At 52.0% G+C, this 16834-nt stretch overlaps 1 protein-coding gene across 3 annotated transcripts in view; it reads right to left on the bottom strand.

The window, feature by feature from the left end:
- SGSM1 (small G protein signaling modulator 1) overlaps positions 1-15708 on the bottom strand; it is a 32304-nt gene extending 16596 nt beyond the window's left edge. For all 3 annotated transcript variants that reach the window (XM_065646199.1, XM_065646200.1, XM_065646201.1), the window contains exons 1-7: positions 15679-15708; positions 15552-15595; positions 6399-6474; positions 2437-2599; positions 1486-1638; positions 881-948; positions 402-547 (exon numbers count right to left, since the gene is read on the bottom strand). In XM_065646199.1, coding sequence (XP_065502271.1) covers positions 402-547; positions 881-948; positions 1486-1638; positions 2437-2599; positions 6399-6474; positions 15552-15595; positions 15679-15697 — 669 coding nt within the window. In that variant the 5' untranslated portion in view covers positions 15698-15708. The remainder of the gene's footprint in view (positions 1-401; positions 548-880; positions 949-1485; positions 1639-2436; positions 2600-6398; positions 6475-15551; positions 15596-15678) is intronic.
- Positions 15709-16834: the final 1126 nt, after the last annotated feature.

Below are 16834 nucleotides of genomic sequence, written 5' to 3'. Positions count from 1 at the left end.
AGGTACCTCTTGCTTTCAAAAAGCTTCTCTTGAAGCTCATTCCCTCCTCACTTATATACTTAAGAAAGTCGCTACTAGAAATCTTTCCCTCTGTCTTTTAAGAGGATGCCTGGCTCTGGCCAAGCTCAATTCTGTACTTAGAGAAGCTCCAGGAAGGTGCTTGGTTTGCAATGAGCAGAGCAGGCTTGAGCTGCCTTTGCTTTTCGTTCACACAGGGGCAGACCCCACGATGCAGTGCTGTCGTGGTCCAGCACGCCTGCAGCCTCCACGGCCCGCGTCCCCAGCACTTCTGGCATGAAGCCTTCCAGTAACTGCGCTTTTCCACCTTCTCCCGTCAATCTGAGGGCTCGGCAGCCCGTGCACCCCAGGAGGAGCGACACGGGGTTGTCCCCCACACTCACACAGAGCGCCGGGCGCTTGGTGGGCGAGTCCTGGCGACAGTGCGAGCTGTGGATCCGGTGCCGCTGGACCAGCTCGTCAGCCGAGGGGTCTGTCCAGAAGTGGTCAGCGGTCTTCATCTTGGTGTACTCCAGCGCGCAGGGCCCCACTGCGCAGAGAAGAAAATCACAGACGTGAGGAAGCCACCGGGGTTGTTCCGATGACTGTGGTCACCTCTCAGATCTGCAGAGCCGGGCTGGCAGGACAGCTGGCAGCAAGCACAAGGCTCAGCACGAACTGCTGCTTTGTACAACAGCAGCAAAGAATTCAGATGGGTTGGCCAGCCCTGGCTCTTTATAAGCGCTCCACAGGGCTACCTGCCCAGGGTTGTTAAGTTTTCTTACTAGAAAACAACAGTATTTCACATCCCAGATCACAGAAGTGGGCACACAGGTTTGGAAAGCAAGTTATCAAAGTAAGCAGAGAAAGAGGAAAGTGTTACCCAATAGAGATGCAAGAATTGGCCCATCCACGGGATCCATCAGGAGAGCTTCTTTCTCATAGTACTTACTAGGAGAAATAAAAGAGCAGAATGCTGTAGCATTTCAACCCCCTGGGACTACAAAACAATCGAGACAGTGGGTTTGCATCACTGCAATGCCCTTCTCTCTCTGTATCACTCCTTGATGGTGAGAGGGCAAGAAGCCCTTAGCAGGCTGTTTCTGCTGTTCCTGGGGAGCAGACGCCCTCCTGCAGCACCCCCACCTCCCAGCAGAACATCCCACGACCCCTCCCCAGGACAGGACACCTCTGCGTGCAGCTTCCAGAAGATGAGGACGAGGACAACACAGCCCCTGACAACCCAGCCACCAGCAGAGCAAGCGTTGTCTGTCTTTATTTTAGAACTGTACGGTGGCCACCAGCAGCAGGGTATCAATCAGAGTCCCTGTGATGGGCACAGAGTGACACAACTGTCCTGTCCCACCCAGGGACTCCTCTGGCCCACTTGGACCCAAGCTCAGCCAGCAACACCTCCATCACCATCAGAAGGGGCAGATGCTGGATGTGACTGGGATGGGCAAATGGTTGGGCTGTGCCAGCACTCACCTGCTGTTTTCTACCAAGTAATGCACGATTTTATCCAAGACCTTTTCAAAGAGGGCTGTGCGGATCCAGAGGTGCTTGATGGCTTGAGGAGACAGGTTGGGCAGCTTCGGCACCTTGCGCACGTTCTCCGGGATGCCTTGGACTTGATTTCGTCTTTAGAGGTACAAAGCAAAAGACAAGAACATCACCAGCTCATCCCCAAGCGCTGCAGGAGCCCAGAACACTCGTGGCACCTCGTGGGGCACAACACCGGGGTTTCGGTGGTGACGACCGTGGTGGCTGGGGGATGCACGGGGAACCGCATGGGGACATGGCTCTGGAGGCTGCTCCCTTCATCTGTTCCACACCTTACTCCAGAACGCCCATGTCTGCATTTGAAAACTGATTTCACCAAACCAGTTTCCCGCTGTAAATACAGCCTGGAACCAGTCTCTGCCTCAGCAGAGTCTTCCTACCCACACGCCTTTTCCACTGGTGCCCCAGGACAGCAGTTCACAAGCAAAGCAGCTTATCTTAGGACGACGTAAAGATTCCTGCCCCCAGGTAGCTGCTCCATCCATCTCCCTGGTCCCTGTCCAAGGATGAGTAAGCCACTCTCACACAGACACTGAATTTACTGCAGGTTTGAGCCCTGCACACTGAGGCAGAGACCACATCTGGTTCCAGTTGGCTTAGTGCACTGGTCCATAAACTGTGACAGTTCAGGAGCAAAAGTGCTCCACTGTCCCTGAAGCATGAGACAAGGGGCAGAGGAAGGATGAACTGGTCCATCCAAGCTTAAACCACAACTCAGAGTCTCCTAGAGAAGCAACTTCTTCAGTCCAGACATCCAAAGCCCAGGACAGGACTCTGCAGTGCCTGCTGCAGGGGCTCAGGTCGCGCATACCCAAACTACATCCCCACACCCAAACGCAAGCGACCTGTGAGGTAACAGCAACACCGGCGCCTTACGCGTTCTCAATGAGCTGCTCCAGGTCTTGCACCTTCTTGCAAAGCTCCTCAGCCAGAGGAAAGCTCTTGCCCACCTTCATAAAGAGAGCCGCTATCTTGTTGCTGCGCAGGAATCCCGCCGCCCTCCGCTTCAAGCCATACAGGACACAGGCTTCCACCGCGGCTGCAACAGAGCAAAGGCGTCACTGGAGCGGCACAACGTGGAGCTCACGTCTCCTGCTGCATCCGTGGCCTTGCTCCACCGCAGAAATGGTTCCCAGGAGGAAACCAGTGCCACGTGCTATTCCTGCCACAGCAGAGAGATGAGGGAACCCAGATGTTGTCTGACCCAAAGCAGCAGACACTGGTGCAGCTTTTCTGCCTGCAGAGCCATCATCAGTTCTGTTCACTGCACAGAGGTTCCATTTCAGCTTTGCAAAACAGAAGAAGAAAAATTGAGGGTAATAAAGTCTATTAGAAGTTCAGCTAATCTGAACAAAAGGGATGGAAGCAAACACAAACCGTGGGTGTGCCAAGATGTACATAATTCAATGGCAAGTTAACCTATGCTTGCTAAAATAGATCCCAGATCTCCCTGAAATCACCCGAGAGGGACTAGTCGGGCAGACTAACTTGTCTTGGACTCACTTACCTGACCAACTGACAGCCTAAAGAGACCTTAACTAGACTGGGGACCTTAACTAGACTGGCTAAACGGGTCTGAAACCATTTCAAGTGACCAGCCAAGCCACCCTCATTAATCAATGGGCTAGAGAGAAGGACGGGAAGTAAAACTCCTCAGACAATACATTTTAAGACAGAGAACATCCCCACCTTCAGGAAAATGGCCTCATCAGACTTGCGACAACCAACAAGCAAGCATCCTCTCCAGGTCTGATAATTGCTTTGCTATGCAGACAAGCTGACATTCTCCTCCCAGGTTTCTTGCAGATTGTAGAGAAACCAAACAACTCACTGAAGTTTTCCCCTCAGCCCAGTCTGAGGGACGGGTACAGTTGGAACAGGAGACTTTGCCCTGGGCCCCTGTGTTGGGATGGTCCAAGCGAGGAGAAAGCCCGGGAGCAAGAGACAGGCACGCTGAGGATTTCTAAAGCAGCAGAGGAAATGGGGCAGGTTTTTTTTCACAAAAAAAATCTCAGCATTCACACAAACATTCTAAAGGCAAGAGAGAACCTGGGGATAAACCACAGGCGATGCCAACAGCTCAGTTTGGCTTTGGAGATGCTCCCAGCTCAGTGGTGGCTCAGTTGGCTCCTTACAGCTGGTACTTGGCAGTAAAGCCCCCGTGCAAAGCTTAGCCTAACTCCCTGCCCAGGCAGGCAGCGAGCGGGGAGCCGGCGATGACTCCACAGAAAGCTGCACACACGTCCAGGCTCTGTTTGCCGGAGTCCCCTGGGAGGGCTCAGGATGGATGTCTAGTGTCAAACACAGACTTATTAAACAGGCTGATCAAAGCACTGGAAAATTACAGGGACCCACAGTTCTGCAGGCAATTGATCTGGGTCTGAGAAGCAGCTTTCTGGCACACTGACACCCCTCCTTCTCCAGGAACCCCCCAGCCACGCTGAGCCTTCCCTGCAGCTCCCGGCAGATGTCGATTCGCCTCTCGCTTGGAAAGGCATTTTTTCCTGCAGCTGAACAACTCTATGGAGACATTTTCATGCAAACCCATCAACATCAGCTCCCGGGCTGAGGGATGCTCTCATTATCTCTGCACTGCTCCATGCCATGCCGAGGTGCTGCGGGACACATCCTGCGCTAACAGCAGAAAAGCAACACATTTGGGCCAGCCAAGCCCTGTTCTCCCCAAACCAGCTGGATTTCAAACAAAAACCTGCACAAACCCTTCTGAAGCCCAGACATGCTGCAAATAGCACAGCCCATGCACAGGTGGGTCTTCCTACCTGTCCCAGAGAACAATTTGCAGCTGCAAAGTAAGTCAGACTGCTTCATGGCTTCAGGACCAAACGCAAAAAGATCCACCCCTCCCTCACACACTCAGATCACCCCATGTCCCTTCATCCATTTGTTCTACACTCCAAGGCTGAAATACAAGTGACAAACAACCTGGTAAGGCTATGCTGACATACAGCAGAACAAGAAATCACAGCAGCACCTTCAAAACCTGGGGAGAAGTGCCCCCTCTCCACAGGGACTGGACAGACGGTGAGGCCCCCGTGGGACCACACTGTCACCGTCAGGTCTCTGCTGCCAGCACCACGTAAAGCACCATCACCCCCTCCTCCAGTTCGCATTTTTGGGGATTTACCCGTTCTCAGCAGCCACCTCCAGCTCTTGGGAGGTGGCCTCACACCTCCCTGCCAGCCAGGGAGCAGCACCCGGGAGAAAACCTGACTGCTGAGAAGCCTCCCAGCACGCTCCAGCAAGACTGAGCAGTCATCAGCATCAGTCTTCAACGCTGAACCTCTCCAAAAGACAACTCCTGCTGGCAAAATAGACAAGCAAATGTGCAGTCTCCATAGGAAAAATCCTCCCTGTGCTCTCCCAAGGGCTCAGAGGCTGGAGCACACAAACTGAATGCACCTTGTCCATGCTAAATACAAAGGGTAACGTTAGTTTCTTTCTTAACCTTATTTTTTTGAGCCCAGCTCCTAACTTACTTATTGTCACCTCTGCAAATAGACACTGCGAAGAGATTTTCCCCATCCCTAAGGATGTAGCATACAGTAGAGACGCAAGGTACAGGGGCCCTGTGCAGCTACACCCAGCTAAGGTGGGAGTTTTGATTCTTGGGAAAAGACTAAAGATATTCCTGAGATCCCGAGAGCGCTCTGGTCTCGCACGGTTCAGACCATGCAGGGGCTGTGCATAAAGGCAGCTTTAGCCCTGAAATGCACAACAAACCCTGAGCTCCCGCAGCCCCAGCCCCGCTGCCGGCTCTCCATCAGCCTCCCAGGGCCACACCAACGTGACAGGTGTCAGCTTGTGTTTGTCTGCTTCAAACCCGTCCCTCCCGGGCAAACCGGGGCGGCGGGGGCAGCCGCCCTTTCCTGCCAGACCACTGGCTCCATCGCGGGGTTTGAGGTACGCTGGCTGCGCGGAGGATGAGGAGGGCTCTGCGAGGAAGGCGGCTCTCTCCAGAGAAAAGGGCAGCTCTGCCCAGCAAAGCCAGGCTTGCAGCACGCTCCGTTTGGCAGGGAAAGAGGCTATTTATAAGCTCGCCCGGCTCGGGGAGAGCCGCAGCACCGAGGAAGGTGCACGCACCATTTAAATGAGAGAGCAGCAGAGAGAGCAGGAGGTGCAGATACCAGAAGCCAGGGAAAGTGCAGCAGCATCATTAAGAAGCAGAAGGAACCAACGAGCCCTTCGTGCCTGGATGCCTCAGCTCCGTGTCGCAGGAGGCTATAAATAATTCCAGGCTGCGAAGCCTCGTGCTGCACAGAAAAGCAGAGAATGACTCACACCTTGAAGTCTGTTCTGCTCTTTCGATGCCATTCGGTCAGCAGCGTACAAAGGCACACAGGCCTGAAACAAGCATCTGCATGTCTTTTGTGCGAGGGCCCAGGAGAGAAGGCAGAAGGCAGCCTGTTTGCTCTCCAAACCAGAAACGGAGGTCTCGCAGCTCCCTTCTCTTTTCTGTGCCTGTGTCTGGGGATGCTACAGTCTTATCCAGTGGTGACAGTGCTGCACGAGCCGTCTCCAGCAACTTCTTCCCAAGCCACGATAGTTGTCATCACTTCTGTCATTTTCTTACCAGCTTCCAAATTAGCAAGCTGCCCTTCAGCTATTTGTAAATGGGGGAGCGCGGCTCCCCCTCCGCGCGCTGCAGCGTTTGCTGGGCGGCAGCCGCACGGTCCCAGCTTGTGTCCGATTAATGCTGCCCCTTTGATTCCTTAAAGCCCCCACCTGGCTCCAGCGCCATCCCACCCGCACCCAGGAGACACACGCACCCAACACGAAGCGGGTGCTCCAGCCCCCGGTTCATGTCAGCAGAGACTCACCGCAGAAGGAGATGATGTGGCTGCTGTCCTCATGCACAAACTTCCTCGTCACCGCCTCCTCCATGATCTGCTTCACCTGTTGAACAGAGGCCCAGTTAGAGAATGTTGAATTTCAGCCACAGACCAGAGTGAGGAGACTGGCGGTGGAGTGGGAGCGAGATGCTCTGTTTGCTTTGTGTCTGCAAGGAAACCTCCTCTGCTCTGACTTGTCAAATCGCCTCTATCGGCACATGAGGTCTCACGGAGAATCACAGCATCCTTGCTTGCCATCACTGGCTATCTCAAAAAGTCAGGTATAAAAACAAACAAAAAAAAAGGTTGTTCTGGTTTTGAGAAGCTTCGAAATGGAAAAACTACAAGCAGAGAATTAACTCTGGGAATCAAGCATCATTTAGATAAAAGACCCCTTAATAATGGTAACCAAATCTCATATGTAATGCTTTTACAGTGTTATGTTTTTTCATTTTGTGGGGATTTGACAAATTTCATGTGACACAGCTGTCCCAAATGACTGTAACTGTCCCTCGTTCACAGCGCAGATGTGGGTGTAAGACAGACCCTGCTGATCAAGATGTTCCCTCTGAAGGCACAGGGAAGAGGAACAAGCAGCAGGTCAAGACTTGGCCAAGCAAACCTTGCATGTGTGAGACCTTTAATTGCCTCATTTGGGGAATTAAACTCCTTCACAAGCCACAATCAAGGTCAGTTATGTGTAGCTGACAGCTCAATAAAGGAAATCCTTTTACGAATATGGTTGAAGAAAAAAGCCATATCTACAGCCAAAAGCATCTCTCTGCATGTCAAAGCAAGCAGGTCAGCTCACTGTGCCGCTCTGAGCCGCCGTGCCGGGTGACTAAGAGTTCTCGGGATCTGAGGTTTTTTCTGCAACACCGTGATCAGGAACCACCAGTGAACTCAGCATCTCTATGAACCCGCCAAAAGTGTACATCGAGAATCTATCTTTTAACCCCCCCCAAATAGTCTTTGGAATCAATGCACATGGTTTGTCAGCAGCTTCTGGTTAAAATTAGGAGCATATTCAAGTTAAAGCAGTATATTGAATCATTTCTCAGCCACCTTTCGCACAAACTGGCACCGGGCTGCTCCGGTGTACGTCCCAGAGTCGCACCTGCCGCAGGACCGACCTCTGCGGGGATGGGACCATCTGGTTATTCGATGCCTGTGGAACAACCAGCACAGCAGGACCCCGGCTCTGACCCGACATCTTGGTCCCAAGACACCACAAACAACCCGCGCTCTCAAGGCACACACAAAAAAACCCTTCCAAGAGATGCAGCTTAGTGGAAAATTACTCATTAAAAAAAAAAAAAGGACTGTATTGACTGAGGTTATCACACTAAGCAAATCAAAGATATCTTAAAAAATAGAAGTGGAAAGGGCTTTGCAACAAGGGCAAAGGGCCAGAGCAAAACAGGAGCAGCTATACAAGAAATAGCAGCCAGACAGACGGATATGGTCTTGTAAGAGAAAACAAGTGTTACATCGAGAAAGTTTCCAAACAAAGCAATCTTACCTTTGCCCATGAATGGACATGACTGGCATCTGTAGGACAGCTCCAGCCCAGAGAACCCCAAACCTCTGGCGGGGTCTCCCGTGCTGCTGTTTGCAGATCCCGCGGGACTGTCCCACCGTCCCCTCTGCAGCCCCCCGGGACCACAGACCCCACAGACCCCACTGCAGCCATCTGCCACCGTCTGCCACTGCCCTCCCGGCTCCTCTCCTGGGAGCCACGGGGCTTGGGGCAGAGAACGCGGGCGAAGCCACGTTTGGCTCACTCCACCGAGAAGGCTTGAACAGCCTCTAAACACGCTGCATTCCAGCATTTTAATGCTAATTCTCATATTGCAGCCAGAACAATCTCAACAAATGAAGCTGCCCGCTCTTTATCTAAAGCCAGTCTGAGGAAAATGAGATGTTTGCTCTTCTTTTATTAAAAAGGAAATTAAAAAAGCAACCAATAATTTAGCTGTAGGTAAACTCGAGAGGAATATCATCAAGTGTTCCACAGTAATGAAACCTCCTCCTGGCTCCAGCTGGAAGCACAGGACAAATCACCAGAGCAGGGTCACTGGGACACCCTACAACGGGGTGTCCACACCAACTCAACAGCATTAATTGCAGTTCCAAAAATACAACAGAAGGCAGGTTAGTCTCGACATCACCCTCTGAATCACTGATTGGTGAACAAGCGAGCTCGCCCTTCTTTGCTCCACGTGCATGTCTGAATTACGAGGAAAACCAATTTTTTTCCTCCTTGCCCCATCTCCAAAGCCAGATCCAAGAGCCACAGGACATGAGAAGAGCCCTTGGGTGGTGGCATTCAGGGACACCAGGAATCGCGGCACATCCAGCTCGGAGCGGGGCTCTGAGCGCGCACCCCGCGCCCCGGGGACGGTCCTGGCCCCCGAGGTCTCAGCTGCTCCTCTGGCTGCCCTGGGCTCAACCAGCTCCACCGCAGCCGAAACATTGCTATCAACATTTGGTTTGACTAACGGCTTCTTTTTTCCCCCTTCAAAAATGAAAACAAATCCTTATCTATCCGACAGCCCCCAGACAGGGACGCAGGCTTAGCTCTCTCTGCTACACAATTCCCAGGGTTACGCTTCATCTCAAACCCCGATTTTCCTGTAACGAAGCTCCATAACCGTCCCCAGTCCCAGCTGTCATTTACACCGGTGGAGCAAGCCAAATATTACAGCAGTTACAATAACCACCGAGGTGCAGAGATCAGGAGTGAGCCAGTAACTCTGGGTTTAATTAGTCTAAGGAAATATTGACTCACGACTCTGTTTTACCTGGCTGGATTTTTCCAGGCAAGCCACAATACAACCTGTACTCTAGGTCATTCAGTGATGTTTACAGCCACGGTTTTCCCTGACATGGTTCTTGCAAAGACTTTCGTTGGTCATCGAGGCATTTGTATTGAAGCACAGCACCTCCCAAATATTTGGCCGTGCTCATAACCCTATGGGGTTGTCCAAAGGGACAAAGCAGCAGGTACGACCAGGGCAACGGCAGAGCAGAACTAGGTCTGATTTCAGTCCTTGCAGTGGGAATTCCCACAAAGAGAATCATTTCATATAAATAAAAGCTACAATAAAATAAATGCCTCCAGTGATTGAGTTGGTCTCTGCAGAAGTATGTTTTTAGAAACTGCTATCGATCTGGTTTGGTCAGAGACAGTAAAGACCTTCTGCTGAATGTCCATGTAACCTGCATCCTGAAAACAAAAGAATTACAGTAAAAAATACAGTGGAAATTAAGACATCTTAATCTCACTTCTTGTGGGAGGGATGAGACGACAGACACCAGAGCCAGGCAGCTGCACTGGTGGAACCCTCTCCAAATCCACCTTGCCCAGGAGGGCAACAAGCACCCACAACAACCCCCACAGTGGTCATACAGGCTTTAAACTCGGTTTGCTTTTCTATGTTGGCTTTTCAAATTCTTTTATGAGCTGGTGTTCTCTCATTCTTATTGCAGTCGTTAAGTGCCACTTTGATTATGTATTTGGAAGTTAATTCTAGCACTTAAAAATCCCATTTTATATGTTAGTTTTGGTGCAACAAGTCCACGTGGGCACTCCTTGATGTAATCTGAGCATTTCTCTAATTGCCTCTCCAAATCAAGGTCTCTTTCCAGGAATAAGCTCTGGTTAAACTCCATAGGAAACAGTTTCCATACACTGTGCAAGACCCGTCCATGTAGCACTACAGTATTATCACTTCTCAGGTGTTACAAAATGCTAAAGGATGACTTAGTGAAGCAGATGCAGTATTAAGACAATCCCAAGCATGTTTGTATTCGCAGGGACAAACACAACCCACTTGTCTTGGCTTTGCCACCAGCTCCCCCAGCTAACATTGCCTGGGCTGGTTTTTGTCTCCAGCTCTTGGGTTGGTTTGTACCAAAGGGGGTTCAGCGTCCAAGGCAAAGCAAGCGCAGAACCTCTGTTCAGCTCTGGGACACAAAGACACGACCCCAAACTCCAAGTTCTCGACTTCTGGATTGTCCACGCTGGTGCCCACACAATCTCTGGGAGAGAAAAACCAGCACAACTTATCACACCGGCTGAGCTGCAGCTAAAAGCCCCTTTTTCAGCTAAAGCAGAACAGCTCAGTCCAACACCTCTCACAAACTAGATTTATCTTCTCATTTGAAAATGAAATGTCTGCCTATTGCCTGTCTTATTGCTACAACATCTTTTTTATTTGGCACACTTGTTTATAAAACTCACATTATTGAACTCGGTGTTGCAAAATACAGATTCTTATCTTTACAGCAACAAACACTGCGATTATTCCAAAAGCAAGTTCCAAACAGACTTTTCCGGCACCATCACAAGTTGCAGCCAAGCTCTGCCACTTAGATAAGAGTTTACTAGCAGCCCATAAAATAATTCCAATTAATTGTGCTCTAATCAGTTAAAATACTGCCAGCTTCGGAGTAAATGATTATTTATACCCAGAGACTTGAAGGACTCTCCCCAGCCATCTCGATGGACCAACGGAGAACAGGGTCCCCTCGCACGGTGGGACAACAGCACGGGGACAGCTCTGACGGCACCGGACTGTTCACATGCACTTGCCCTTAAAGTTGTTTGGCAGCTCCACGTTCTTGCTGCCACAGTCACATTGATCGCAATCCTACAGACCGAGACCTTTGGCTTTTCTAAAAGTCTTGCTTAATTATTTATCACCACTTGCTAAATAAAATACAGCACCTGCTGCAGCTGGGGTATGATCCACGTGACACAAGTGGGATTTTCAGGGCAGCCCCAGGAACCACGTGTGCTCACGGTCGGGAACTGGGCTGAGCCTCCTTGGGAGGGTGCAGGGGAAGAAGTTGTTAATGCATATGAACTCTGAATGCTTGGACCATTTGCTGGAAAAGAGATCAAGAAAACATTAAATGGAAGGGTTCGTCATACCACATTGTACCCTGGGGGAAACGGGAATGATCCCCAGAGATGTGTGTTTGCTGACAGTATTTTGTACCAGACTTTCTTCACAGGGCAGCAACTTTTGGCCAAAAATCTGTACATGCAATACTAAATTAAGATCACTTAAGATCACATTATAGCTGGTTCTATTCCTGGTGTGCTTGTCAAACGCAAATTTCCATGCCATCTGTTGGCACTGCTGGTACCGCTAGCTGGGAGATGCTCAATAAAGACACTGCAACATTGCAGGAAAAACTTTAGTCATTTCTCTGTTTCCAACGCCTGATCTCAAAGCTTTATCTTGTTTTGTTCTGCACCCATCACACCACAAAGCTGCTGTTTTCCGAGGTGATAAACGTTACGCCGACAAGCATTTTGGATTCAATTAGCAAACACGGCAAAGCCTGACACTATCCACACTGAAACCACGTGCAACTTCCAGCCCCGTCTTGCTTTGAAGTCCTGAATCTGTGCAAAACCAGGTATTTCCATGGCAACGGCCAGGACGCCAGGAAGATGCCATTGTGGCAGCAGAGGAGCGGAGGAAGGAGGCTGCTCGGACACGCAGCTCTGGCTGCCCGAGGCTGGGAAGGGAGATGAAGGACGAGAAAGCAGCATGAAACCTGCTCTGGGCACAAAAGATCAAGCCAAGGGTTTCTGGAGTATGAGAGCACTCCTGCTCACCACCGCTTCTGTCTTCAAAGGGAGAGAAAATGGTCCCCAGCGATTAGTAATACTCTTTTCAGAAGAGATCGATGCAGGCAATCGAGAAATGCTGCATTAAAGCTGTCTGTTTACTTTTGATATAGGAGCATTTGAGAAAGGCTGACCTGGGTGCTTGAGAGACATCAGGAGGTCCCTCAGCTTCATTACAAACCTGCAGCTTATCATCCCCATCTTCATTTTGCCTGAACAGTTTTGACAGCTACACTAAGGCCTTTTCTTTTTTTTTTTAATTGGCGTTGAGAAAACTTAAAGCTATCAACATTAATTTTTCAGATGCTAATAACATTAAATTAATTTACAATTTTCTACCAATCCAGAATGAAGTAGCTGTCACTGACACCCACAATCTGATATTTTGGAACTACAGGCACACATACATGCTCCAGATAAACAAACCCAGGCTGCAAAAATATTGTTCTTACCAGTCACTGTGTTATTTAGCCACGAATCAGACAACGTGGCTGCACAGCGGGGGCACTTCATTTGAAGGGTGGGAGGAAAAGAGACTGACTGTCGTCCCTATAATATATGATGAGGGAATTAGTCAAACAGCTACAGGGTGACAACCATTCAAGCTGTTAAAAAATAAACAATATATCCGATAGAAGACCAGGGGACATCAGCAAGCAGGCAGGCTGTGGTCAGTCAACAACAGTTTTCAAAAGTTCGAAGAACAGGCAACAAAATGTTCAACACAGGCACATCAATTATTGGTGAGTAAAAGACATAAAGCTACTTGCTGAGTGGCAAGTTAAGTGTAAACTAAGTTTTTGCAAAAGAATAAGCAAGACAACTGTTTACTTTCATGTTCCATTCAGCTTTTCACACAACTGATTTTCCAGGCACAGTGAAGCACAGCCCGTATTTCACGGTAACACCTGCTTCCTCTCCTATTCCTGGATGCAAGGCAATTACCTGAGACAGTCAAAACCATCCTACAGGATTCTCCTCTATTAAAAATGAAACTTACAAAAGAAGGGGAGGAGCACGGGTTGCAAGAGCAATATTTTCAGTTGAGAATCCAACATCCTTTTAAACCTGCATATTTCAGGCTCTGGGTTTTTAAAGTCGCCTTATTTCAGCTGATAAAAGTTCTAAAAAAATCAGAGAGGTGGTGCTTCTTATTCTGTATACCAGGAAACAGGATTCCTCAGCTCAGTTCCACCCTTTCCCTTGCAGTCTGCTGACAAATGATTTTGCAGTTTTCAGGATAAGTTTGATTTATTATGACCATATGGGGGTAAAAAAAAAAAAATAAAAAAAGGAAAAAGACACAACTCATTACTCATTTCAACCTGTAAATCTACTGCAGAGCAGGACTTCTTAATAAAAATGCATTAACCATGGCAACAACCAAATACTGAAGTCCATTTGCTCACTGCGGTGCTTTGGGTAATTTCGATTTACTGTTTATCTACGTTCTCTAATCAGACCTTGTCTTCACAATATTTGATTCCTGCAGTTATCACACTAGGACAACAGATGTGGCGAAGCTTCCCAAGCGTGACCCACGGCTGCTCCCGGTCTCGGTGGAGCTCACCTGCACCTGCGGACCTCAGCAGATCACACAGAGCCACGGCTGAAGCAAAACCAGGATGAGAATAAGCAGTTTTGTGCAAGGTAATAATTCCCGGAGTGGAAAAAAAAATATATATATTTCTGCAGTTAGCCCTTTCTACTATTCCTTGGAGCCTGCGGAAGCTCCTGACTTAACCTGAAGTCAGTCAAGGAGAGGGAAAAAAAAAAAACCAAATCATGAGCAAAACGTGCCTAAAGAGCAGGCAGCAACAGGCAAAACAGGGGCTTTCCCCATACACCACCTCTCTCCTCCGATCTTTACTGGCATTCACCAAACCCTTGTATGATACATTTATTTTACCAAAAGCCAGCAGAAGGGCACACCACAACCCTCAGCTCTCCCCCAGGCACACGCTGCACTTTCTTCAAGCGCCCAGCCCCTGGAAGAAGAGCAAAGGGGGAGCAGCCGGTGCTGAGCGCCAGCGCGGGAGATGCTCCTGTGCAGTGACAGTCTGCGGAGGGCACGGCGGCTCCGGGAAGAAGCCGCCGGCCGAGCGGTTCCACCGGCAGGCCCATGGCAGTCCTCGCCTCCCGTCCTGCAGCATCAGTCGACGCGCAGTCTGCTGTTTTGTCTCTCTCCGCTCGGGAGGAGTCGCAGACAGACAGTAATAATGAGATGTCAGCTTTATCCACAATGCAAAATAAATGTCATACCCTTTTTCTGGTTTAATAGCTGTTGCCAAGGCAACAAGTAGTATTCCTTACCACCACACCCGGCAGAGGATTAAAGGTGGGAAGTGGTCTGGATGAAGAGCCAAACACGCTGCGTTGTCACCCTCCCTGGACCTACCACCCATGGGTCTTGTTCACCCCACTCCAGGCAGCGCTCCTAACAGGGATGTTCCACTTTCCAGAGCCCAAAAGCTAGTCATCAAGATGCTTATAGGACCAGAAACAAAACATCACACCCTCCAAAATCCCAGGAGAGGTGACCTGTGGGGACAGACCACAGGCAGGAGGTGACAACAGCTCCCGGTGATCCAGCGCTCCATCACGCGGCAGAGCAAATCCAGGCTCTGCTGCAGCGGGTCCCACAACATTCGGCTGCTTCAGAGTCCGCAGTGACGGACGGGGGGCTCAGACGGCCCCACTGGCCACCTCCACGCACAAGCAACGCACGAACTACGTGGCAGAGCAGTGGGACTCTTGGCTCCCTCTCCAGATCCACCATCAGCTCGGTGTTAACGCTACGCACATGACAAACACAAAGCTCTGCACAGAGAGAAGCAGCTTGAGGCAGCTCAGTGTAAAATACAGTATAAACTAACAGAGAGTTAAAGGTGCCTGAGAAGAGAGACCAGGGCAAGCAGATGTACAATGCCATCGCCTTGCACTGCACACACAAACGCACATGTGCACGTTCCCCATGTTCTGGGCTGGCAGCTGCGTGCAGCCCCGGCCGTGCGGGCTCCCCAGCTGCCCCGCAAAGGGCGCTTGGCTGCAATGGGGGCTCGTCCCAGCCCAGCTCCCCAGGGAAGCAGCAGCGGGAGTCGCCCCTTTTTCCCTGTGGAAAATCACAACTTGTGAAAGCAGCTCTGCCAGCAGCAAAAGGCAATTTTCAAAAGATGCAGGATACCGGGGTACCGAAATTCAGCGGTGCTGCAGGGATGCTCCTCCACCGACCCGGGAACCGGGCAGCCCCTGCAGCCCCCGGCTCCCGCTGCGACCCCCCGCCCTGCTCGGGGTTGGGTGGGTTTTTTTGGGGGGGAGGGGGGCTTAAATTCGCTGCAGCAGCCCCGGCAGGAGCCACCGGGATGCTGCGGGCAGGCGAACCCGGGGCCGGGGTTCCCCTCCGGGCAGGGTCCCGCCGCGGACGCCCATCACCGCGGGGTCACCCACGGGGGGTCCGGGTTTCTCCCCGGGGGCCGCCGCGGTCCTGCACCCACCTCCTTCTTGACGGTGCGCAGCAGCCGCTGCCGGGTCTCCGCCTCTGTGGGGAGAAGGGGGAGAAGCCCGTTAGTGCGGCCCGGCCCGGCCCCGCCGCCCGCGCCCCCGGCCCGCCGCCCGCCCTACCCGCCGGGGCCGCCGCCATGGCCGCGCTCCTCCGCTCCGCAGCGCCGGTGACTGGCGGCGGGGCCGCTCCGCGGGGCCGGGCCGTGCCCACCGGGCCGCGCCGCCCACCCGCGCCCGCCGGGGAGGGGCCGCCGCCGCCAATCCGTGTGCGCCGCCGGGCCGCGGGGACACCCAACCGGGCCCGGGCGCTCGGCACGGGGAGCGCGCCCGCCCACCGGCCCTTGTGGGGGGTCCTTAACCGGCAGCCCCAGCTCCCACCGGGCACCGCCACCGGGACACCCCACCCAGCCCGCCCACACCTGGGGCCACCGTGCCGCGGGTGGCCGGGGACAGCGACACTCGGGGTTGGTGACACGTGTCCCCCCCCGTACACCCGCTGCTTTCGGGGGTGCGGCCAGCGGGGTCCGGTGTTGAGCGGGGCTTTGGGAGCCCTGGGGGCGACACGGAGATGCAAAGTGACAACGTCCTCGCAGCCATGCGGCATCCGGGGACCCCCCTGTGGCTCCTCCGCACCGGGAAGGTGATAATGAGCTGAAAAGACCAATTCACAGGAGGTGGCTCCGATCGAAATCACAGCCCCTCCAAGAGCACGCCCTGCCTTGCAGTTCCCAGGAACGCATCTTCTGTTTTTCTGTTCCCTCGTTCGCTGTTCCAGGACATTTCCATAGAAACAGGATCCCGGCTCCTTCGCAGTCCAGTTTCCAATAACTACAAACCACATTAGCGTGAGGGCAGTGCCACGCCGCACACAGCCAGCGGCCTTCATCGCAGCCCTGGCCACCGCTTGGGAAGGGGCTCAGTCTCGGCGCGGAGAGCAGCGGAGGTTCCAGCCTGTTACAAATTCCCAGCTCTGCCAGCCCCCAGTGACCTGCCAGCCCCCACAGCCGTGGTCACTGCTCCTGTGCCACGCCGGGAGCTGGGCTGCGTTCCCTGCATCGCTCCATGCTGGTGCCCAGGGACCCTGAAGATGCCAGGAACCATCTGCCACCCGTGGTGGGCATTTGCCTGGCAGGACACGACTCTGCCAGGAAGACAGGAGGGAGCTCTGGTCTTGGGATTAATCAGAATTTGTCCCCTTCTGTAGTTTACTGCTGACACAGAAGCCAGGAGCATACCCGCGCCATATCCCTTGTAGGGAAAACCTATTTCCTTGTAC

Source organism: Caloenas nicobarica, chromosome 16, assembly GCF_036013445.1.
Source record: "Caloenas nicobarica isolate bCalNic1 chromosome 16, bCalNic1.hap1, whole genome shotgun sequence".
NCBI classification, from domain to species: Eukaryota; Metazoa; Chordata; class Aves; order Columbiformes; family Columbidae; genus Caloenas; species Caloenas nicobarica.
Note: the sequence above shows the minus strand (reverse complement) of the source record. Positions and strands in the feature narration are given on the sequence as shown.